The sequence below is a fragment of the Nelumbo nucifera genome, chromosome 6 (genome assembly GCF_055504915.1).
Source record: "Nelumbo nucifera cultivar China Antique chromosome 6, China Antique-T2T, whole genome shotgun sequence".
NCBI lineage: Eukaryota > Viridiplantae > Streptophyta > Magnoliopsida > Proteales > Nelumbonaceae > Nelumbo > Nelumbo nucifera.
In genome coordinates, this window is record NC_142654.1 from 58,254,232 (window position 1) to 58,278,231 (window position 24,000).

The following is a 24,000-nucleotide window of genomic DNA, read 5'->3' on the forward strand; positions in this document are numbered from 1 at the left end:
TAATTTACCATCGGGTTTGGGGAATGATATGCAAACCCCGTCCTTGATTTGGAGCAAAAATATTTTCCCCGTCCCACTTTGTTTCTTCCCATCACTATTTAAAATTTTAGAAAACTTACCCCATTAGGGGTTTGCATACAATTAATTTAATTTTTTAATTAAGCTTTAGGTTTTTCAGATTTTTAATTAATTTTTTATGTTTTTCATTAATTTTTGCATATGAGTATTTTTCAATAACTTTCTGTATTTTCATCATTTTTTTTTTTTGCATATTAGTCACTACAAAATTAATTTGCGTTTGCTTTCAGTAAAAATAAATACCATAGTTAATAAAAAATACAAGTAATTTTCAATATTTTTCAATAATTTCTGACTTGGGTATTATTTTAATAACCATCCAAGCCATAAATAGGTTGAGGTAAAAAATTCATAATAGTAAATTGATATTTATATTGAATATCCGTCCAATTTAATATGAATAAATTGTTTAACCATTAATTTATATTAACTTTAATATAAAATATTATTAATTTTCAGTATTTTTTAATTATCTATAGTAGAATTATTTATAAATAAGGTATAAACACATGAAAAATGCACATTTTAATAGATATATGAAAAGAAGCATTACAATTAACAATACCAAGACTCTAGAACGCGTACACATCTCACAATAATTATCACTCTATTTCAATTTTCAATTTTTATTAATTTTTAAAATTTTTTATTTATTTAGTATTTTTATATAAACAATAACTCGATTTTTCAAATAATAAATATGATTTTATTTTTAACATATAATTTATATGTGAAATAAAATATATAAATACTTTAAGATAGATAAAATAGATCATTTTTATAATTTTTAGCTTTTATTAAATTTCTAGAGAAAATTAAATCTTAAATGGATGTTAATATAGATGCTGTTGGCCAAATGAGAAATAAGCCCCCCAGAGTCCCACGTATAGATTATGGCTTGGTTTAATAACTGTTCTAGTGCGCGTGTTTGGTTCTAAGTTCTAACCAAGTTGTCCAACCATGAACCATATCATCCATCAGATTTGACATTTAAAAAACAAAAAAATTAAGAGTTGGTAAAACTGGAATTTGAACAGGTTGCATCAGCATCATACCACATGGGCATTAGATTCTAGAACTCATCAGTTATCTATCCGTTTATCCATAATGGAATCAGATCGGATTTAAAAATGATACTAGACCCGACTAATTAATTAATTTTACAGATTTATATACCAAATGATGCTTGGATCCCTGGTGGTCAGTTACAGGTCTAAATATTGAGGATGTGACGATTAATTAATTTTATAGATTTTATAGATTTATTTCCACAGAGAGGATGTGACGATTACAGATACCAAATATTGAGATTTTCTTTGGACCACAGAAGGTTTTCCAGTTACAGGTTTAAAGTTCTAATTACCTACCAGATATGATATATGCATGACAACTCCAAACTGACGCCATTGCTGCAGTCACTAGACAAAATCCTCCCCGCTCTTCCTTCCTCAAGAAAGAGACCCCTATACAGAACTTTTGTGAACCTCTTCTCATGTAGTGTTGTTCTATTCAACACTCATGAGAATAAAAGGGAATGGAAAACCAGTTTACACTTTAACATCAGGAAGTAGCTAGCCATGAAGAAGAGAGTTGGTTCGCTCTCAGACAATCAGCTAAGCATTGTTGGGTGCCCAGTCTGGAGCATCCTCTTGAACATGTCCATGCCAAATGTAGAATCTGATGAACTGTTCAAAGCAGCACCCATGAAAACGTCAGTAGCCAATCAATAGTTGAGAACTTAAGATCAATTAAAATTTATACAATGACAAGAAAATAGGAAAGTGGAATATATTAAAGGAGCTAAGATGAAGTATACATATTCTTCTAATGCTTCAGTGGTTTCAATGAGGACTAAACTTATGGCCATAATGCTATTTAGTATTTAATCAATTGAGCCACATGCTTGTGCCCAAGTCCCACAAATTGTCATAACGTGTGTAGGAAATAAGCTCCATTTTCTCAAGGATGATCATGTTGGAAAGTGTCTATAGAATTTGAAGGGTAACAACAAGATTGGCAAAATTATGTTGAACGTCTTTCCTTTTGCTATTATTTACTTAATTTAGCTTGAAAGAAATGCATGTGGTTTTTTAATCATGCCTTCACTAAGAAAGGGTATATGGTGCTTTCATGGCTATCAATAGCCAGATTCACATGCTTTACAGACTTACAATAGCCAGATTTACATGGGTGGGTACCATATCATGTCCAGCACAACAATATGAAGTAGAAATTTCATGATTTGCACCTTGTTCAGTCCTGACCTTGCCAAATCTGGGTCACATGGTTTATAGCTAGTCATCCTTGTCTTTTGTTCTGGGCAGCACAGAGGCCCTGTTGTGAACCTTCTTATTGTACATAGGAGTTATTTTATATTAGTTTTAATAGTTTTGAGTGAAATACCATCTCTAGTTCACCGCTTTAGAAAAAGGTGGGGGCACGAGGAAGATTGGCAGTTTTGGAGACCATGCCATGCTCACATTTCCAACTTTTCTACAAAAACAAACTTATAAGTTTACCAAATTGATGTGTTGTATACTTCCTAGCAATGTGCTAATGTCCACATTAATGGTATTGCATAGAACACAGTAGAGTTCCCAAATATACATCTCACAAAAGACATGGAGATGATGAGTGAAAAAGGTGCCATGAAGGTCTGACTTCATAGAAATTCCAAACAACTGTGAGATCACTATGCCCAAGAAAACCCATTCCAAGCTTTTAGAAGCATTACCTATTCCTCAAAAAATTCAGATCTGAAGCCACTCAATACAACAGTAAAAGCTAATGACAAAAGAGAGCACAACCAGAACCCAAAATATGGAGCTTCAAGAGTTTTAGTGCCTAGGAGTGTGCCCTCTTTTGGTATATGGAAAGGCATTTTGAAGCTCATAATAACTTTCATCCTCGCTTGGGCATTTCGGCTTTAATGTTTCTGGGAAGATGAATGGACCCGGTAGGCTATGTTATTTATACATGAACAATCAGCTGTACTAAATATATCTATTGTATCCATTTCTCTAAGCATACTAGGATCTCTCTAATCGGGTTTAATAGGTGAGCTAGTCACTGTGGCCACTGGCCACTCTGACAATATTGGATGGGATTTGCCTAGTCACCCTCAATAGCCGATGATGAAAGATGCAACTGCTTGATAATTCAGATGCCAGATAATCCTAAAAGATACCATTTTCCCTAGCCAAGACACCTCCTGTCCTTGCTAACACCCCAGGGTCTCTTTTTTTTTTTTTGGAAAAGGAAAAGTAATATTTATTGAGAAAGAAATACACACCAGAGGCTGAGATCAGTCCCTGAACAGGCAGACTGATCTATTCAGAAATTACATATGCCATTAAGACAAATAAAAAATACATCTGACACATTACAGTTTCTAAAATCTTCCGTCACAGACAACCAAGAAATCAGCTTGCCCACTAACTTCTGAGTTAAGTCCTCCAGACTTAGAAACTTATTACTGAACACCCTTCTATTCCTCTCGGTCCAGATACACCAAATTACAGCACTTGGAATCATCTTCCATAAAGTATTCTTTTTCTTGCTCAAGCCCACAATATGCCAGCCACATAACAGCTCTTTTACCGACCTCGGCATCACCCAACAAGCATTCAAGGAGCTGAGGAAGTGGTTCCACAGCTGAGCAGAGAATGGCCAGTGAATACACAAATGATCAGTAGATTCAGCACTGCACCCACAAAAGCTGCAAGATAGGTCCGAAATCTGAATTCCCCTGCTCACAAGGTTCTCCTTGGAAGGGCATTTGTTAAGAGCCATAGTCCAAACCAGGAAACTGGCTTTAGTCAGACTAATGGGATTCCACACTTGCTGAACTGGGAAATCAGGAACACCCCTCCTACAAAGCATAGCAGCCAAAGATTTAACTGAAAACATCCCATCAGAATTCCACTTCCAAAGCCACTTATCCTCCGAGCTATAATCCAACTCTTGAAACTGGAGACAGGTCAGGAGATTCACTACCTCATCCACCTCCCAATCAAAGAGACCTCCACCAAGCATCAGATTCTACAGCAAATCTCCAAATCCATTTACATAGAAGGGCAGAGTTAAATTGTTTCAGCTTCCTTATACCTAGCCCCAGGGTCCCTTTTTAGCACCCATCAAGTTGAGGTTTGACCAATCTCACATTTGGGAGTTTGGAAATTGTTCTAGACATTCTACAGGAGACTATTGGAGGAGACAACTAGTTTTATCTCAAGTAGTTTGACTAATCTTTCCACACCTGGGGGTTTGGAAACTCTTCCAGACAATCTACAGGAGAATATTGGAGGAAAAAACTAGTTTTATCTCAAGTCAGTACTCAGTAGATGAAATGCTTCTATACTCATCAATATAGAGCATTGAGAAACCAGTGCCCCCAAGGGTGGAAGCTTTTACCTGGCTAATAGCCAGAGGGTGCTTATTAACTCAGGACATCCTAAATAGTAGAGGAAATCAATTTCCAAGCAGATGCGCTCTATGCTTGTCTGGTAAGGAAAACATTTTTCATCTGTTCTACCATTGCAGCTTCATATTCCCAATATGATCCTACTTCTTGAAGCTGTTTAAAGTGGATTTGTGGTCAATTTCAGATCAGTCTGAAATCTTTGGTTGCTGGCCAAGAATTCAAGGTGGTACTAAGGTCAAAATGCTGTGGAGTTGCATTCCATTGTCTTTGTGTTGGGAAGTATGGAAGGAAAGTAAACAGAAGAATTTTCGAGAATAAGAAGAAAAGTGTCAAAGAGGTGGTGGCACGGATCAGCTCTTCAGTGATTGGTTGGGTGTTGATACTGCCAGAATTTCAAGGCTTAAAAAAAGAAGACTTCGGGGAAGATTTTTTCTGTTCTCTGAATTTAAAAATTCTCGGTGTTTCTGTATTGTTTGCTTTGAAGTTTGCCTTGTTTTTGTATTGTTACAGTGGGGGTGACCTCTTGTCACCATATTTAAGTTGTAATCTTTTATTTTAGCAATAAAATCTTTTCTTTATTTATCTTCAAAAAAATAATAATCAGCATTTGAGAACTGAAATAGCACTCAGTCTCTTAGAGCATTGAAAATTCCTGCATCAAGGATGTTTTGGAAGGAACGTTGAGGATCATTCATGTCTATGCTCCTTCTTCCCAACCTCAGTGAAGATCTTTCTATTAGTCTTCTTCGTTAAGATTTTTATAATTGATCATTCATTTATATGGCACATTTATCCTCACAGATGTATCATGTGTCAAGATAATTTAGGATAGTTCATCTTCTTCTGCAACCCTAGGTGGCATCTAGAGCTTGGATTATTTTTTTTCCTTTTTCTTGTAATAGCAACTTAAGAAAATTTATTGGTGAAAATAAGAGCCATATACAAGTAAAGAGGGATGTTGGACCACTGACAACAACCAAAACACACACACAGAGAAGTGTCCCAAGAAAAAGACTAGAATTTGATTCTAACTGGAACAAGTTTAGGATGTAGAAAGCGATACAAATATCCTGTTTGGGGAAATCTCTTCCATTTGGTTCTTTTTGTACTTAATCCATTTGTTTGATGTAACATATATTATTTTTCATTTTGGTCAGTTATCAAAAAGAATGACATCGATTATCAAAAAATATTCTTCTCTATCAAAAAATTGATGGGGTCTTTGCTGCACAAGAGACACAGATGATGCCCATCATAAGTGAGTATGTTAAAGGTTAAGCTATTTCTGCTGCATAATATAAAAGATATAAATGAAGGTTAAGCTACTAGCCTACTACAACTTAAAACAGGCACCTTCAAGGTTAAAATAACTGAATAGAACTCAAATCCAATTAAGATAAGTTTGGAAACCCAAAAGACACCAACCTCGGGATTGTGATTTCATAGGGAAATGAGACACCCTCAACATTTGGAACAGGAGGAATATGATCTCTTTTCTCATTGACAAATTTTATGATTTGAAACAAAACTTCATGAAGAGATGTTTCCAAGGCTGCTTGTCGACCACTTTTCTCCTCCATCACACAATCTATAATGAATCAAAAGCAAAAACCCTATTAGTTACTGCATCACAAAAGAGTGTAAATATGAACGATCAATCAGATTGGTTTCAGAATGGTACGTGTACCTCCAGGACCTATGATCACTTCGGAATGATGAGACTTTCTACGATGTGCTTTTGGGTGTTTTGTGATATTCAAATTGATATACCATTGTTCCCAATACAGGCGTTCTGTTTTGTTAGTGAACCAAGTTGCCTTATTGTTTTTTACCTCATAGAAAGATAAACATACCTGCATTATAATTTTTAGTAGTTAAAGTATAAAAAATCATAATAAGTTGCTCATGAATTGCATAATCCAAATACTCAACGCCCACTTTCATTTGATGGTAAAATTTGGACAGTGGGTGGCATGTAGCCATATTTACCAGGGCAGAACCTAAAGCAAGAACTGATAAGTGATAATCAAGCCTCAGAAATCATTAGGGTTTAGAGAATTACAAGTGTATTGCTTGTTGGGACAAAAAAAAGGGGCTTGGTTGAAATGGGCGGAACAGCTGACAACCAATCCCAATTTCAAGCATTTTTTCCAGGTGGAATTAGAAGAGTTAGGGTTTGGTTGGATGGTAGGGAAGCCAAAACCAATCTCAAGCTCAAGATGCCACTTGTTAGCACAAAAGAGCTAAAGCTTGGTTAAAAGGGTTAAGGAGCGAAGTCCTTATACTGCTAGGGGTGAGCAAATGGGTCAGTTCTACCAAGAACCAATTGGACCTGACCTTGAAATGGCCTTAGTAAGGCCAGTTCCAATTGGTTCTCAGGTAGGGTCCAGTTCCAAATCCTTGGAATCAACCCCCCACCCAGGTTGCTTGGGTCTGGAGGTTTATCCTACCCTGACCAACCCAGAGAACTGATCTTGGTGGAACTGGCCTAGGTGTAATTTGAACTTAGCATATGGGTTTGAATGATGAATTATATATTATGTTATATTGTTTGGGTTAATTGTGGACTTTATTATATTTGCATTGAAATTGCATTTAACTAAATTGTGGAATGTCTGTGAAATTGGATTATAGATTACTAATGATTATGTGATATTATTTAGGTTGTTCATGGATTATGCTTTATTTTCTTTGAGATTGAATGACTAATATGGACTTGAAATGTGGAATGTTTATGTTAGATTATTATCCAAAGTCAAAGCTTTGAAAAGGAAAAAATTAAAAAAAAAAACAGCATATTGTTATTTAAAAAGGAAAAAAAAAAGGTTCCATGGGTAGACCTTGAAACTGCCTAGGCTAGAGAACCAACCTTAAAACCGATTTGACATGGTACATTCTGGTTACGAAAACCTGGAACCAACCCCTACAAGGTAGGTTGTTCCAAGTTCTGCCTTGGAACCGGACCAAACCAACCCTTGCTCACACCTAATACTTATCATCTCCCTTTTTCCATACATTTCAAGTTATAGTCATTTCCCTAACTAAAATTTACATTCCACATTGTTTCGAAAACATTTCCAAGCTACTCATACATTTCAAGTTATAGCCACTCTCTCTTTCTACATTTCATAATCATAATATCTTTCTCTCCTTTCCATAACCCCCATAGTCTGTAGAAGTCAAGGCTCTCTCCCCAATGAAATTTTACATTCCTGCTACATTTTCTCAATGCTTTCCTAGTTAATTTCTGTAGATTTCATTGGTATGCCACTTTCTATATTTCAAGTCATAGTTACTCTGTAGATTTCATGGGTGTAGTGACTCTACATGTCAAGTTTTAGTAAGAGAAACTAGCTCAATATTCCAATCATAGTCACTTTCACTCTACATTTCCCAGTCATAGTCTAATCCTTCTTTATATCTCAAGTTATACTTCTCTCTCAGATCAAAAATTAAATTTCCATATCATTTCCTAAGAACATGCACCTCAACCACTGCCATGACTAGAAGCAAAAAAGTTACACTAGTAGTGGCAATCGCAAAGTTATCATCAGTGGCTTTAAGACATCAAATTAAAAAATTGACTAACCCTGCCCAAAACTAAACAGTAGAGATATACTATACCAATCAAAAGCCAATACCTTAATGGTGAATTTGTTCCTTTTTTTCTTTTTTCTTTTTTCTTTTTCTTAGTTTTGAGTGGGTAATTGAATGTTGTTTTGATATTGATTTAAGCAATAGTATCATTCCCGTCAAAAGTGTTTCAGGACTTCCATAGAAATATTTCCCTGGAAAGGAGATAAGTGTGACTTTCATTTCTCTCATCCTGAAGCTAGAAGGGCAGTAAATCGAAAAGACTTCAGGCCAATCAACTTACTCTATAGTTTCTATAAAATCTTGGGTAAGGAGTTGGCGGAAAGGCTTAAAAATGTGCTAAGCAGTGTAGTGTCTGAAAACCAATGTGCTTTTGTTCTTAGGAGGCAGATGCTAGACAGTATGTTGGTGGCAAAAGAGTTGATTGATTTGAGGAGGAGAGAAAAAAGACCGGGCCTGATCTGTAAATTGGACTTAGAAAAAGCCTACAATCATGTTAATTGGAGTTGTTTGGATTTCACTCTGGAAAAAATGAACTTTGGGAAGAAGTGGATAAATTGGACCAAGGTCTATATCACTTCACCTAAATTTTCAATACTGGTAAATAGGGAATGAGCGGGCTTCTTCAAAAGTTCAAGGGGTCTCTTTCAGGGGGACCCCCTCTCTCCCCTCCTATTTATTTGCTTGATGGAGATTCAGACCCAACTCATCCTTCAAGTGGGGGAGGCTGGTTTGTGGGAGGGTTTCTTGGTGGTGCCAGGAGAAGAAAAATTCCAAGTATTGCAGTTTGTTGGTGATACTTTGTGTTTTATTGATTGTAAGGTGGATCAACTGGAAGTTCTCTTATGTGCTCTGCTGGCTTGAAGTAGTGGCTGGTCTGAAGGTGAATTGGAACAAAAGTCTTATCATCCCAGTGGGCAGTGTGGAGAATATTGATTCCTTGGCTGATGTGCTTGCTTGTCAAGTTGGTCACTTGCCTATGGTGTATCTGGGTCTGTCTTTAAGAGCTAAATGCACCTCTTCCTTGATTTGGGAACCTGTTTTGGAACGGTTAGAGAAGAAAATTTCCTCTTAAAAATCAAAGTATCTCTCCCTTGGAGGAAGAATTACACTCCTGATGAGTTCCTTGTCAAATCTCCCTTCTTATTTCCTTTCCCTTTTCCTAATCTCCCCGAAGGTGGCTCAAAGAATTGAGAAGTTGCAGAGGGACTTTCTTTGGAGAGGTTGAGAGGAGGATAAAAAAAAATCATTTGGTAAATTGGAATCAGGTCTGCCCTCCTAAAGACCATGGGGTCCTGGGGATTAGGAGGATAAAGGTTTTCAATCATGCCTTACTAGGCAAATGGATTTGGAGGTTCGGGACTGAGAGAGGCACTTGGTGGAGAAGGTTAATTTCTGCTAAATATAGCTTGGATAGGGGAGACTGGATAACTACTGATTCCCTCTCCTCTTTTGGCTGTTTGATTTGGTTGAAAATTATACCTTCTCCCTAGTTTTTTGCAGAGGAATCAAGTCAAGGGTTTGAAATGGTTGTAGGCTGACGTTCTGGAAGGATCCTTGGTGCTCTGACCATCCTTTAGCTGAGCTTTTCTTGCAGCTATTTCAGTTAGCTTTGAACCAGGCTTGGGTGGCAGACTGTTATGATGTCCTGGGGGGTAGTGTGGTCTGGAATCTTTTGTTTAGAAGGAACTTTCAGGACTGGGAGATGGAGAATTTTGTTCAGCTTCTTCAGTTGCTATCTGGTCAGGTTATAGACACTAGTGTGGAGGACTCTTAGATCTGGAATGGGACTGCTGATGGGCTGTTCTCTGTGAAGTCTTTTGCCTTTTCCCTGGCTGACTATACTCTTGATAAAGTCCCTGTGTCTAAGATTTGGAACCCTGTTTCCCCTTCTAAAGTTAACGCCTTAGTTTGGGCTGCAGCTCTAAATAGATGCCTCACTAAGGTGAATCTTGTTAGAGGGGGTTTGCATGTGCCAACCTGTTTGCTCTGTGGACAGGGGCTGGAAGATTCAGATCATCTCTTCTTGCATTGCCCTGTGACTTTTTGGCTATGGTGGCACTACCTCTCTGCAGTTGTGTTTCCTGGCTTTTGCCTAGTTCTCTCTTGGATCTTCTGTGGGGCTGGAGCCTTCCTGCTCTCTCAAAGTTAGCTCAGTGTGTCTGGCTATTCATCCCTGTTGAAGTGACAGCACTGTTTGGGCTGAAAGGAATGGAAGGGTGTCAAAGAGTCAAAGGGGGTGGAATTAGTGTCCCTTTCTTTTGGAAAGCTGGTGTCTTTGGTTGCAGCTGCTAAAGGCTTTCAGCCAAACATTCTGGGCTCCCTGCTAAGAGCTAGAAGCTTGTAGAAGTTGTAAGTATTATCGCCTTTTTGCCTGGATGGGAGCTTGTCTCTAGGGGGCTTGTTGTATCTTGATTAAAGAGAAATCAAATAAATTACTTTACTTTCTTCAAAAAAGAAATTATTAGTTTTTTCATGTGGTTCTTCTTATGTTATGATAATGACAGAACCAACTACTACTTGTGTCAAAACATATAGAAACCCAGAGATTTGCATAAAGAGCAGGCTCCACAAGAAGTTCTAACTGAAAGGCAGCAGCACTATGTTAACCTGACTTTTCTTGTTTGGGTGTTTCTCTACCCAAAATATGAACAGGTCAATCTTCTCCTCTATTTTCTTTTCAAGTTCAGAATCCTCACATTGCACCTACACAGAAAGTAAAGGTTAACTGAACCACTGTTATGGCAGCTTGAGCACAAAAAATGTTACTGCTAATATCTTGAATCTCAAATAACATATGCATCACAAGTAGAGTTATTGTATTACTTATTGAATTGATGCAAAGCTCACATTCCATCTCCTTGTTCTGGGTAAATTTATTATACCGCAGGTCATGCACCACTCAAGTTCACACCTTGTTAGCTACTAAAATATTTGTTCAGAAGGAAAACTCTCTCTCCTTTTGTGTAGCTTTATACATCCACTAACATCCACTTTTATTATTCTTAATACAAAACAAACCACTATTTTTTTTTCAAAAAAAATAAAGAAAAAGTAAATATAGAAGTGTATGCCAAGTCAACTGGATAGAGCATGGGTTATGCAAACTCAATCCACTGTAAGATACACATATACAGCAAGACCTAAAAGGATAATTAGAGGTTGTTTAGTGAAAATAAGTGACTGTAGAACCTTGATTTCCTGAGTTTAACATGGATAAGAGTCTTAACAGAAACATTTCAATAGATAAAGAAACCAGAAAAAAAAAATTGACTTAAAACTTTCTATGTTGAGTTAAGTGTTGAAATTAAAGCTGAATATGCTACCTGAATCAACCACCATTCAGAAGTCCTCAATATGGGACTACAAAATCAATATGGGATGATTTCAAACCTCAACTTAACCCAATAATATAAGTCACCATCTAGACTAGGAAACAAAAGTGGGGAATCGCATCCAAGCAACCACCACATGATACCTTCAATGGACTAAGGAGTGGTAGTGAACAACAGCATGGATGCCATTGAAATCATAACCTATATGCTATCCAAAAAAAGTGATTGCAAAACAAAATATGATGTATAAATATCCACAAATATGAGCATATAAAGCTTATGGGTCCATATCAAGAAGAAAACAGCAGGACCATCAGATAGAATTTTATAAATAATCCATTTATAGAGAGTGTCCCTTAAGGAAGCAGTGTTATGAATGTTTTTTTTTTTTTTTTGATAAATGAGAATAGTTTTATTAATTCAAAAAAATAGCAGTACATTCAGCCTAGGAAGAGGCATGAGGTGCTACCTTCCCCTAGGACTGAGTTATAAACACTAAACAAACACAAGCCTGAAGCACAGTTACAAAGTGGCCCAAAACAGATCTCCCCTTGACAACCCTTGTTTGGCCAGAGAATCAGCCATTGCATTTGTTGATCTGCTGACCCACTGAAACCTGACTGACATATTCCTTGTCAGCCATTTAACTTTCTTTAACAGATCCCTGTAGCCCCAACAAGCTGTATGATATGCTGATGAACAATCTTATCTCCAAATGTTGCCATAGGTCAAATAAAACGGGCAACTAAAGTGGAAAAGATTCCCAATCAATATATGAGACCTGTGATATTATTTCTTTGGACACCATAAACTTTCTGGGGGAGCTACCACTAGCTATGGTGATAACAATGAATGTAAAAACTTCCTAAAAAGCAAGATAGAAAATGGCAAGTCCATGATTCCATTGTTTAAGCAAGCAGTGCAATTTACAAGATTCTAAAGAATGGTTAAAATGTTTTGCCTTTTTTTTGTTTTTTGCTTTTATTTTCAATTCCTTGTATTATTCATTTAGTTTGAACTAGTACAATTAAGCACTAAAGAAAATTAAATGTGAATACATCATGAAAAAAGATTAAATAGTATTCAAACTTGACATAACATAATATAAATTGTAACAAGGATTTTGAGACTTACATATGTAATTTCAAAAAGTTCTGAATCTTTGTCTTTGGGCCGTACAAGACCTAAAGCTCTATGAAACACAATAGTGTGTAGAATACCTGCAATCATTTTTACATCAGCTGGCAGTTCAGGTAAACATGAGGGGAATAGGTGCAAGGCTAACACAAACACAAAAAATTAAGAGGAAAATGATTATTGATAAAAAAAGGTTAAAATGAAAGAGATGAAATGAGAGAAAAGATAAAGCACATTATATTAAGAAAAGCAAGATATGCACATGAAAAGGAATAAAATGTAATAAAGAAGGGGAAGACAGCCTTCTTTCCTATGAAAAGTTATGAAGATAAGGTGGCTATCACTATATAAAAAAGCCCTATTCACCACTGATCTAGTGAGTCCATTAGCAATTAAAGTTAAAATGTCTTAGAGTCAACATGGTTTGAAGTCATAATAAAGCTTTTAGTTCTTTTATTTCATTTGAGAAATGGCCCAGTCTCCAAGGTCCTGCTCCCATTTTTTAGCTCCACCTATTTGTGTTGATGGAGACCTTATAAAAATAGATGAGAAAACCTACACTGTTTAGTCATACTCAACAGTCAACACTGGGAGAAGAACCATGACCTTGGATTTGGTGGAATCATTATCCCAAATGACCAGATAATTGTTAAATTCCCAAAAGATATATCAATTCAATCTCAAACAGTGCCTCCAGCCCCTGCAGCCCGCAGGGCTTCAAGAAAGCAACCCCGAGAATTCCATAAAACTGAGGGCAAGGGAGGCCTTAGGAGCTGGAAAAAAATGATTTTTGGTAAGTATCTCCTTAGGTCATCCAGCAGGACACCATAGAGTTCCTTAGAAGCTAAGGTCCATGTATAGATGTTCCTTTTGTTTTCAAAGATTGGGGTGTTTCTTTTCTTGCTAGACTGCCCACATAACTGTATGTAAATTGCCTTCTAATAGATTTTCCATTTCTTTCCCAAACTGTAGCACTCATTTTCTTTTTGACCATTCCCAAACTTTGGCTTTTGAATAGGACGTGGCCAATACATGCTACTAAAAGAATGCTTGGAAATAAAGCAGGAAGCTCAGTCACATTCTAGTGGAGGTACAGTCAAGTCCTTGGTGTCTGGATTAGAAAATGATTGATATGGAATAACCAGTGCAGTTAAGATGAAAACTGAAAAGGTACGGAAATGATTAGAAGCCATTTATATAGACCCATGATGAGAACCGTGTAATGGACAAGCCAAGCACCACTCTGTACTTTTCCCTGTATTTAAACATACTGGACCCAGTATTTAAAATTCGAGAGGATTTGGGATATTAAGTTCCAGCACTTAGACAATGATCAAGAACTTAGTGTCATGATAGAATTGCTAAAAATATTAAAAAAAAAAAAAAAAGAAAACTTTCTGAGAAAGGAGAAAAATGCAATATCATGAATTGATGGATGAAAGGAATTCCATTTGTTAATGTGTTTTATTCAATTCCCTTCTCACTTAGCCTCCCACATATATCTGGAGGAACCTTTAGCACATAAAAGGAAAGTAATTTCAACAGGTAAAGTCATAGATTAAGCAAAGAAGCAAATTGTTTTCCCGAACTCGAGCATGTATAAGACTTACAGACAGAAGTGCATTGACAGAAACTAAATGTCCTTAAACACTCATCCATTGCATAACAGGAACGTGAACACAAAAAACAAAAACAAAAAACTAGTCCGTATTACATCAATCCGCATAATCACTGACTCCTAGGTCAAACTCCACCTAGTTCTGCGAAGAATTAGAAGTAACAAGGTATCTTACAGCGCAGCACTTCCCGTATCTCAGAATGCTCCTCCACTTCCTACAGTCACGTAAATACATAAAAACGTAATCAGGCAACAGCATCGTCAATCAGTAGAAACATTTAACTGAATGAACACCGGATAATATCAATATGCAGATTTAGCAATCTGAAATCTGAACTTCATACAATCAAAGAAGAATGATGAAGAACCAAAAAGAAAAAAAAAAAAACATGAAAACAAATTTTCATACGCAATAGTGGATATAATTGAAGTAAGATAATAAAAGCTTCAGAGCCTCACCAGTTCTTTAAGGTGACAGACCTCGCAGTTCATGATGTCGTGCACCGAATAAACCTGCAAAATCGAATCCAGTTGAAGAAATAACCCAAGAAAGGCAGCAGCAACTTACCAGATGAAGACATGAGAAGTCATGAAACCCTAAAAAATGATCGAGAAAATTGAGCTGAGGGAAGGAGCAATCAATGTTCCTTGTTCCGGTTGAGAAGAACTGGCCTGAGCCTCGAAGTCAATATCGGTCATGGAAAATAGTTCTCCAGCTGTGAATGATTTTTAAATTTTAATTGAACCATTGACATCAGATTTGAGTGTTGCGTAACGTGTCAGATCAGACCGCGGCAATTCATTATTCATTAATCTACGTCAACTCAAAGTATTCGTGTGTTCCTGACTTCCCTCTCGACCGAGAAGATATAAGCACTGTTCCCAATGGTACCCAGAAAATACAGATACAGGCCTACAGCCCAAGGTAGACCCGCCAATGATGGATAATCTCACGGCTCTGGGTCCTTAGGCTTCTTATTAACCTTTCTGATGAGAAGTTTCAATTCAACGGCTAGGATTGAAGCAGAGGATAAGATTGTTTTTGGTTTGAAGGTTTGTATAGGTTTCTCAATCTTTCCATTCTTTTCTCTACCTTTTCCTTCAAGCCAAACATAGCCTAAAAGAGAATTGTTTTTTTTTTGGAATTTTTAGCTTGCACTCCGCCTCAGAATTCAGATTTGAACTGCAAACCTAAAACAATTCAAATTTATGAACAATTCCACCTATAACACCCATACCAGCCCATGAATTGGCATCAATTCCGAACTGATACCTACCCCCAACTGTAAGAAATCAATTCAGTAGGAGTGTGCATTATCCTAATAAAGATACTATTGGTTAGCACCAAAATCCATCGCAATGAAATTTGTTTATTCTTAAAACATTTTTCATTTCTTGCAAAAGTGCAATAGAATATCAGCTTAATACCTCCGAAATTGTTTTTTTTTTTATCAGACAAGGAAGCAATTAAGCATTAATACAAGCCATCCAAGATCTCTGAAACAAGTTTTGCAAATTGATATTCCATAGAGCGGCAAAAAGAATAGCTTGAGCAAGGGGGCATTCAAAAATAGGTGATTATAACTGGAATAAAATCCTTAACGGCTCTCCACATAAACAATTGGTATCTAGAGGGTATAGGGAGCTTCCAAATCCATTTAATACACTTTTTTTTTATCATTATTAAGAATTGTAAGACCAAATTGTTGAAGTTGGGCATAAATTTGTTTGGCTGAAAATTTACCCAATGGATGATGAATCCAAATCCAAGCCAGAGTAGTTTCCTCAGGAAAAATTGGCGTATTTAAAATTTCAAAGACTTATTCCTAATTCAAATGAAGATTGAGAAATTGTTGATTCTAGGATTCAATAGAAATTATAGCTGAAATGGGAAGATTTTTGAAGACAAAAGACACATGTTGAGGTAGCATTCTGAAGCTATTATTTAATTTAATCAAAGGAACCTGGTCCAAAGGAATAGAAGAATCCTTATTAACTAGATAACCAATTTTTTTTTTACATATCTTGAAGTTTAGGAGCAGTTAGTTTCCCGAAAAAGGAAAACACATTGTTCTTTAGATATTTTGATTTCCACAATTGAGCCCATAGTTTGTTTTGCTTATTAATAAACCTCTAGGCTAACTTTTTAACAAGACTAAATTTACCAATTTCATATTCTTTAATCCCAAACCTCCATTGCTTTTAAGTTATGCAATTCTATGCCAAGCATATCACCAAAAAGGATTGGGATTAGACTCGGATTAATTGGCCCACCAAAAGTCTTTTATTGTTTTCTCAATTTCATTAAGAGTATTTTGAGGAAATTGAATGACACTCATGGAATGGAGAGGTATAAAATTGGAGAACTGATTGGATAAGAATATGTTTCCCTGGCTAACTGATTGCAGAAGCTTTCCACTTATTCAACTTGATTTTGATATTATCCAAAACATAGTTGAGATTGTAATGCTTATTTCTAGACCAACACAGAGGATTACCTAAATACTTGGATTGAGGATTTAGAGTATTGATTTGTAACAGATGTCCGATCATTCTTCGAGGTCTCAGGTGTATATTTTTACTGAAATAAATGCTTGATTTATCAAAGTTGATCAATTGACTAGAACAGCCTTGAAACTAGAGTAAAATATTTTTCAAATTATCAAGATCCTCTCAAATGAGCTCTGAGGAAAAGCATGATATTATCTGCAAAGAAAAGATGGGATATAGGAAGAGAGTTTGGGGAAATTTAAATTCCTTTTAAACTACCTTCCTGTTCAACTTTAAGAAGCATTCTCGAAAAGACCTTTCGTTGCAATAATAAAAAATATAAGGAGAGAGAGGATCTCCCTATCTTAGACCTTTAGTAGATGTAAAATGTCCTTAAGAAGTTTCATTGATTAAGACTGAGAAAGAGATAGACGAGATACATTGATGAATGATTCGACACAAATCCATAGAAAATCCTAAAGCTTGTAAGGTATTTAATAAGTAGGGCCATTCTAGTCTATCATAGGCTTTAGACATATCTATCTTCATAGAAACATAGCATGTACCCCTTTTCTGATGTTACAAAAAATGGAATATTTCATGAGTGATGATAGAATTATTCAGCATCTGATGGTCAAGAACAAAAGCAGTTTGGGTTGGGGCAATACATTTATCTAAAACAATATGGAGATGATTCGCTAAAATTTTTGCAAGGTTCTTATATAGGACATTAAAAAGACTAGTGGGTCTATAATCTTGAACTTTAGTACTAATACAGGCAAAGCTGACCACTAGTCAGAAACTGCCAAGTGGCAACATGCGAGAGGCAAAGTTGTTAACTGACCAAGCTCACCTAGGGCAGGCTGACCTGACTTAACTTGGGCGAGCTGATCTGACTTGGATGACCTGACCTAACTTGGCCGAACTAACCTGACCTGACTTGGCCGAGCTAACTTGATTTTGAAGAGTTGACATGGTACCATCTCATAGGGGCAGAGCTAAGGGGGACCCAGGGGAGCCATGGCCCCCCTATGGTCCAAAAATTCTCACTTTTGTACAGTATTCTATGAAAATTTCCCCCTTCCCCCCACTCCCTATCCCAATGGTTGCCCCCCATATGGGCCCATCCAAATTTATCCCCCCTCCCCCCCCCCATAAAAAATTCTTGGCTCCTCCCCTGCCATCTCATAACATGCACAAGCAACACATGGCCAAGTTGATCAAAGCATCAACACCAGCACATTACATGTTGGCTCATTGCCTATCACGTGCATACAACGTGTTAACAAGGGCATGACAAGTGGACTGAGCTCCAATCACGTGTAAGAGACGTGTTGGTTATTGGATGAAGCCACTCTCCAATAAATAGGTGAGCCCCTCATTCATTTGGACACAACATAATGATACATTACATTACTATGCACAAGACACACTGGATACCTTAACATACGTCTCACATCATCTCACAATCTCTCTAGCTTTCTCATTGAGCTCTCTAGCTCTCACTAAGCTCTCCAGCTCATATCACGGAGCTCCCCAACTCTCTCACTAAGCTGTCCAGCTCACAATTTCTTTCCATGGTGTTACTAAATTACCCGTCAAAGTCCATGCCCCTAGGATATCACCCTAGTGCCTTAAACGTCTCTTTTGGTTGCATGTCTCCCTTAGTAGGTAAGGTGCTGAGCCGAGGTGACACCGTATTCTAGCAAATTTTCATCTTCGCCATTGTTACCAATTTCAATGCTAACAAGTACATCAACTTCCTTATGCTTTGTTACCCAAGTACCTTAATCATTTTTTATTCCTTCTATAGAATTCCTTTTTTGCCTAAAATTAGTACTTTTAAGAAAACAATTGTTATTTCTATCTCCTAAATGCAACCACAATTGTCTGGGTTTTTGTCTCCAAAAACTTTCCACTTGGGTTGATATTTCCTCAAATTTTCTATAGAGATTATTAATACTACCATTATCCCATGGAGAAGATTGTTTTGCTAGAATAATTTGATTCTCCAAATCCTTAAGTCTCAAGTTGGGATCATTAAAATGGGATTTGTTCCATTTAATTAGATAACTTTTAACTAGATCCATCTTCAAGGCTAATCTATAAGTTGCATGCCCATTAATTTGGAGTCTCCAACCATCTTTAATAACCTTTTTACAATAATTATTGGACAACCACATTCCATAAAACCTAATCAGCTTTGGATATTGATACTTTATAAGATTAATATCAAGAATAAGAGGACGATGATCTAACCCCAAAGAGACTAAGGCTCTATCAAAGGTTCTTTTTAGGCAATGTTCAGTTGTCCTTTTATTGGATCTCGACAAACTATCACCTCTAATTCCAATTTCCAAGAGATAATTAAGATAAAAAATAAGATTTCTATATTTTCTTGAGGTGGATTTAGAAGAATATGATGAGGTATTCGGGTCTGGTATTTATATAGAAGCAGCTTTATTAAAACCACCCATTGATTTTAATTGGTGAACTAGGGGTATCCAAGCAAGGTCTTTTGCATTGAGTAGAAGAGGAAGAACTAAGGGTATCATGGAATAAAAGTCGATTTAGAGTAGATTGGATCTAAGGAGCCAATTGGTACATTTCCAGAGAGAATTTGCTAGAAGCATGATTAGGGTTAGACAAAGGTTTTGGGTTTGACTAAGGGGATAATACTAAAGCTAGAGTATTATTAGAATCATTTAGAAAATCATCTTGACATTGATAAGTTGATTCCTAGGATTGAGATATAGTGGAAGGTCACAGGTTCATTACGAAGGTGGACATACTCCCTAAATTGTGGGCATTTCCAAACACACCTCATGTTAAGTTCAGCTCAACCATGGACATGGAAGATTCATGCTTCTTTTATTAAAAAGTAATCAAATGGCCAACCATTGGTATGGGGAAGGGGGCGAGAACAACAACGAAAGAGATGACCAATTTTCCACAAAGATAACAAATCCAAGGAAGATCTTCATAACAAAACATGATCTAGTTTTGAATACTAAAGAAACAACCTATTTTATGGGGTTCCTCAACCGAGATATGGACTTTTGCTCAGATATAATTTTGAACTATAGAAAAGGAATGCGTAGGTCTGGTTCTCTCAAATATGGGTCAACCTATATCCTTAGAAAAACATCTCAAAAGGAAGGTCATGAAATTGCACCATATTTCTATCTCATGAAGGGTTCATTCATATTGGGGTCTCCCTGGAATCCAAGGTTTCAGAATGATTCATTAGCTATTTAACTATTAGGGCCCATTATCCCTAACCTAAATAAAATCATTTTCATATCTAAATCTAAGACGAAAGTGTCATCATTGGAAATGAGTAATTAGTAGGCTATTAGAACTTAGATTTCACAAGTTATAGAGACCTTGTTCTAATTTAGCAAATTGATCAATAAGGCGAGGAAATAACCTACATATAAAAGAAAACTGCCATTGTTTGTAGAGGTTCGGGGGAATATGAGGCTATAGATTCACCAACTCTACACTTGTTGGGTTACTTGGTTTCGTTAAACATATTTTGAAAAGCCTCATTCAGAGCTTCAAGACCACCCATAATTGACATAACTGAGAAGAAAGGAGAAAAAAGAGTGGAAAAGGATAGGAGAAAGACGACACAGTAGGGAGATTGGGAGAGCAACCAATAGAGAAACAATAGAACACAACTCTAAAGAATAGAGGAATTAAAGTGTAAAGAGACTGGACCGAATGGGACCTAGTATCTCTTCTTGTAGTATGTTTTTTATTTATCTATTAGCTAATGGCTAATGGGCTTATCTTAATGGGCATGTTGTTTCTTTTTTGCTAGTTCTCTTTATATTACTACCTAATTGGTTGCCCACTTAAGGGTATACTTGTAATTATGCTAAGATTGAACTTTAGTAAAAGGATTAGAGAAGGGGAGGAAGAGATATTCGAACTCTTCTTCTTCCTCTTCTTTTCTCCATCTTCTTTCTTTTGTGTTGTTGCTCTCTTCTTCTTTTCCTCTTTTCTCTCTAATTTTTCCAAGTTTGCATTAGTTTTAGAGGATTAATTTACATCTTGGTATTAGAGCAGGTTTCTTTCTTCATTCTTTTCTTCTTTCTCTTTTCCTATACACCCTTTGATTAAGAAAGTGTATGGAGAGATATGTTTTCTATAGTTCAAATGATCTTTTGCCTACTTGGTAGAGGGTTTGGAGAGTTTAAATCTCGCTGGAAATTGCCAAGAAGTGATGTTGTACTATTTCTGCCCAAAACCCTAGTCGATTAGAGATTTTCAAAGTTACAGGTAAAAGTGAAGCTTTGGGTGTGGTGCTCTATGCTTGGGAGGTGCCTTTTGACTTCTAAAAGAGTGCGATTTAGTTTTGGAAGAGGTTGGGAAGCTCTGGTAGGAGAGGTTGCGTCTTTTCTCTTCCTCCCCAATAGCCAGACATAGTGAAACCCTAGTTTTCAAGCATCTGGGTACTAGTTTGACTTCAAGTAAGTTTACAAAGACTAAGTTTCTGATTTTTTTATTTTTGTTTGATTAATGGAGCAATACGGAAGTGATTTCAAGTAGGTATCGATTTCTGGGCTTGGCTCAATGATTCCGTTTTGACTGGTGTGACCATAATTAAGATAGATGGGACAAATTGTCTTGCTTGGGCATAGTCTATAAGGATTTATGTCTGTAATAGAGGAAAATCAGGGTACCTCACAGGTGGTAAAGTGAAACCCGAAGAGACTAACCCTGAGTTTAACAAATGGATGCAGGAGAACTATATAGTCATAGGATGGTTGGTCAACTCTATGCAGCCTCATACAAATCAGCACTATCTCTAGATGTCATTGGCCAAAGAGATCTGGGACAGTGTTTCACAAAAGTTGAATGCGACTAGAGTCTACAAGCTGAAATGTGATGTGAAGAACCTAAGACAGGGGGAGAAGAGTGTGGCAATCTACTATTCTATACTAAAATCCCTATGACAGGAAATTGATGTTATGGAGATAGTTGTATGGGAGAGTAAGAATGATGCAGAAATGTTTAGGAAGTTGGTGGAATGAAATAGGGTTTTTGAATTTCTTACTAGACTCAACCCTGAGTTTGACATCATTATGCAGAATATTCTAGCCAAAGATGAGGTTACTCTCGCCTAGGCATATTTTATGGTAAGTAGTGGGAAGGGTAGGCGGCAAGTTCAGTTACAGAGTCTACCTATAAAACACTTTGCAGATGCTAGAATAAAGCCGAAGGTTCCAACTGAGAAGAAAGAGCAGGTATGTGAATATTGCAAAAACCGAGGCATACGAATGACATTTTCTGGAAGTTGTATCTTGATCTTCTACCTAACTGATTTAAGAATAACAATAATTTTAAGAAGGGTAGTCAGACAAGAAAGCCTAAGATAGCTAATGTTGCCATAGTACCGGAAGGAGGAAGTAAGGAGAGTGAAGAGAAATCAACCATTGAACAGTTGGTAGCAATGAAGGCGGATTTTGAAAAGTATGGAAAGTTGTTAAATCACTTGGAGGCTACTGTTTCTACATCTCACTCTTCAAGAAACACATCATCATCATCAACATTTGCTCACTCAGGTATTCGTGCATCTACAAACCATGCTTTAGTTTCAGGTAATCATAAAATCCCTTGGATCATTGATTCTGGTGCATTAGACCATATGACCAGCTTGTCTAATCTTTTCTGTTCATACCACTTTCTCTCTAGTAAAGAGAAAATTTCCCTTGCTGAAGGGTCTCTTGCTCCCATTTCTGGCAAAGGGGATATAAAGACCTCTGACACCCCTTATTTATTCTCTGTCCTTCATGTCCCTAAACTTAATATAAATCTTTTATCTATTAGCAACTTAACTAAATCCATGAACTGTAGCATAACCTTGTTTCCCGCTCCTTGTGTTTTTCAAGACCTGCAATCTCAAAGGATGATTAGGAGTGGCCATGAGACGAATGGAATATACATGCTGGATATACCTGATAGAGCTCTTGGACCACTTTATGGAGTTGCCTTGGAGTTAGTTTTGTCAGTCTTTTGACAAAGTCATGTTATGTCACTTTCAGTTTGGTCATTTGTCTTTTTCTACTTTGAGTCATTTGTTTCCAGATATGTTTAAGGGAGTGTTTTTATCAACTCTTCATTGTGAATCGTGTGAACTGGTTAAGCATTGTAGATAGTCTTATTCAGTAAGCAATAAAAGATCTATTTCTCATTTTCATATTATTCAGTCTAATGTGTGGGGGCCATATCATTTGCCTCTTATGGGGGGTTACAAGTAAGGTTCAAAGTATCGATACAATACGCATATTGGTCATATCGTATCGGTACTTAGAAATGGCCAAAACACTTTTGTTTTAGTTTTTTTTTTCAAATTTTGGTTTTTTGGGAAGCTAAAAACATGTTTTTTATTATTAAAAAAATTGGGGTTTTGAAATACCTAGAAATAGGCATTTTGGACTGTATGTTTTTCAAAAGATCCGATACAATACGCCCGATATGGAGTGTATCGTATTGATACTTTAAACCATGGTTACAGGTACTTTATCATTTTTATTGATGATTACTCTCATTACACTTGGATTTATCTCATGAAATCCCAGGATGAAGTACCAACTATTATGCAAAAATTTCATGAACTCATTCTTATCTAGTTTAACACTTGAATCAAAATATTTCGTTCTGATAATGCTAAGGAATATTTTGAGAAAAAACTCTTTCAGCCTATCTTGAAACATTTGGGGTTATTCATCAAAGTTCTTGTTCCTACACTCCACAACAGAATGGAATGGTGGAAAGGAAGAATCGGCATGTGATTGAAGTTGCTACATCCCTCCTTTTTGCATCCCATGTTCCTATAAATTTTGGGGAGATGCTGTCCTTACAACTAACTTTTTGATTAACCGTATGCCTTCTCGAGTTCTTTGATTCAGAACCCCCTTTAGCCTTCTCTTTCTGGATGAGGATCTCTTCTCTCTTCCTTTCCGTGTTTTTAGGTGCACCTGCTATGTACATGTTCACAGCCATCAAAAGCCCAAATTTGAACCTAAGGCTCGTAATTGTGTTTTTTTGGGATATGCCCCCATACAGAAGGGATATTGCTGTTTTGATCCAGTTAGTGGCACTTGCTTTGTATCTCGAGATGTCACATTTGCTGAGTCTACTTCCTTTTTTAATATTCCTCCTGAGGGGGAGAAATCTGAGGAACCCTTTGCTATGTTTCTAGCAGTTCCTCTTCTTATTCCTTTTGAGTTATTTAATGAGGTTTCCACTTCTCCCACTAGACATACCTCCAGTATTCCTGCTCCTCCTCCACCTCATCCTCCTATAATTCCTCC

The 24,000-nt window shown here is 36.7% G+C and overlaps 1 protein-coding gene across 3 annotated transcripts; it reads right to left on the minus strand.

The window, feature by feature from the left end:
* Positions 1–1,366: 1,366 nt before the first annotated feature.
* Positions 1,367–15,113, minus strand: LOC104601950 (autophagy-related protein 101-like). Of its 3 annotated transcripts, none has more exons than XM_010265470.3 (8): positions 14,858–15,113; positions 14,645–14,698; positions 14,361–14,400; positions 12,565–12,650; positions 10,706–10,801; positions 6,189–6,354; positions 5,927–6,089; positions 1,367–1,763 (listed from the first exon to the last, which is right to left on the minus strand). In XM_010265470.3, the coding sequence occupies exons 1-8, from the start codon at positions 14,882–14,884 to the stop codon at positions 1,688–1,690; spliced, it is 708 nt and encodes a 235-aa protein (XP_010263772.1). In that variant the 5' UTR covers positions 14,885–15,113; the 3' UTR covers positions 1,367–1,687. The 3 variants fall into 3 exon arrangements, with proteins under 3 accessions (XP_010263772.1, XP_088746735.1, XP_088746734.1); XM_088890609.1 differs by having other exon boundaries at positions 14,645–14,697; positions 14,832–15,112; XM_088890608.1 differs by having other exon boundaries at positions 14,782–15,112.
* Between the last annotated feature and the right edge of the window lie 8,887 nt (positions 15,114–24,000).

Coding starts and splice junctions, on each gene's coding strand:
- LOC104601950 (XM_010265470.3), bottom strand. CDS start 14,884: ATGACCGATATTGACTTCGAGGCTCAG. Junction 10,802..12,564: donor AACTTTTTGAAATTACATAT/GTAAGTCTCAAA, acceptor CTTTCTGTGTAG/GTGCAATGTGAGGATTCTGA. Junction 6,355..10,705: donor ACCCAAACAAGAAAAGTCAG/GTTAACATAGTG, acceptor ATTATAATGCAG/GTATGTTTATCTTTCTATGA.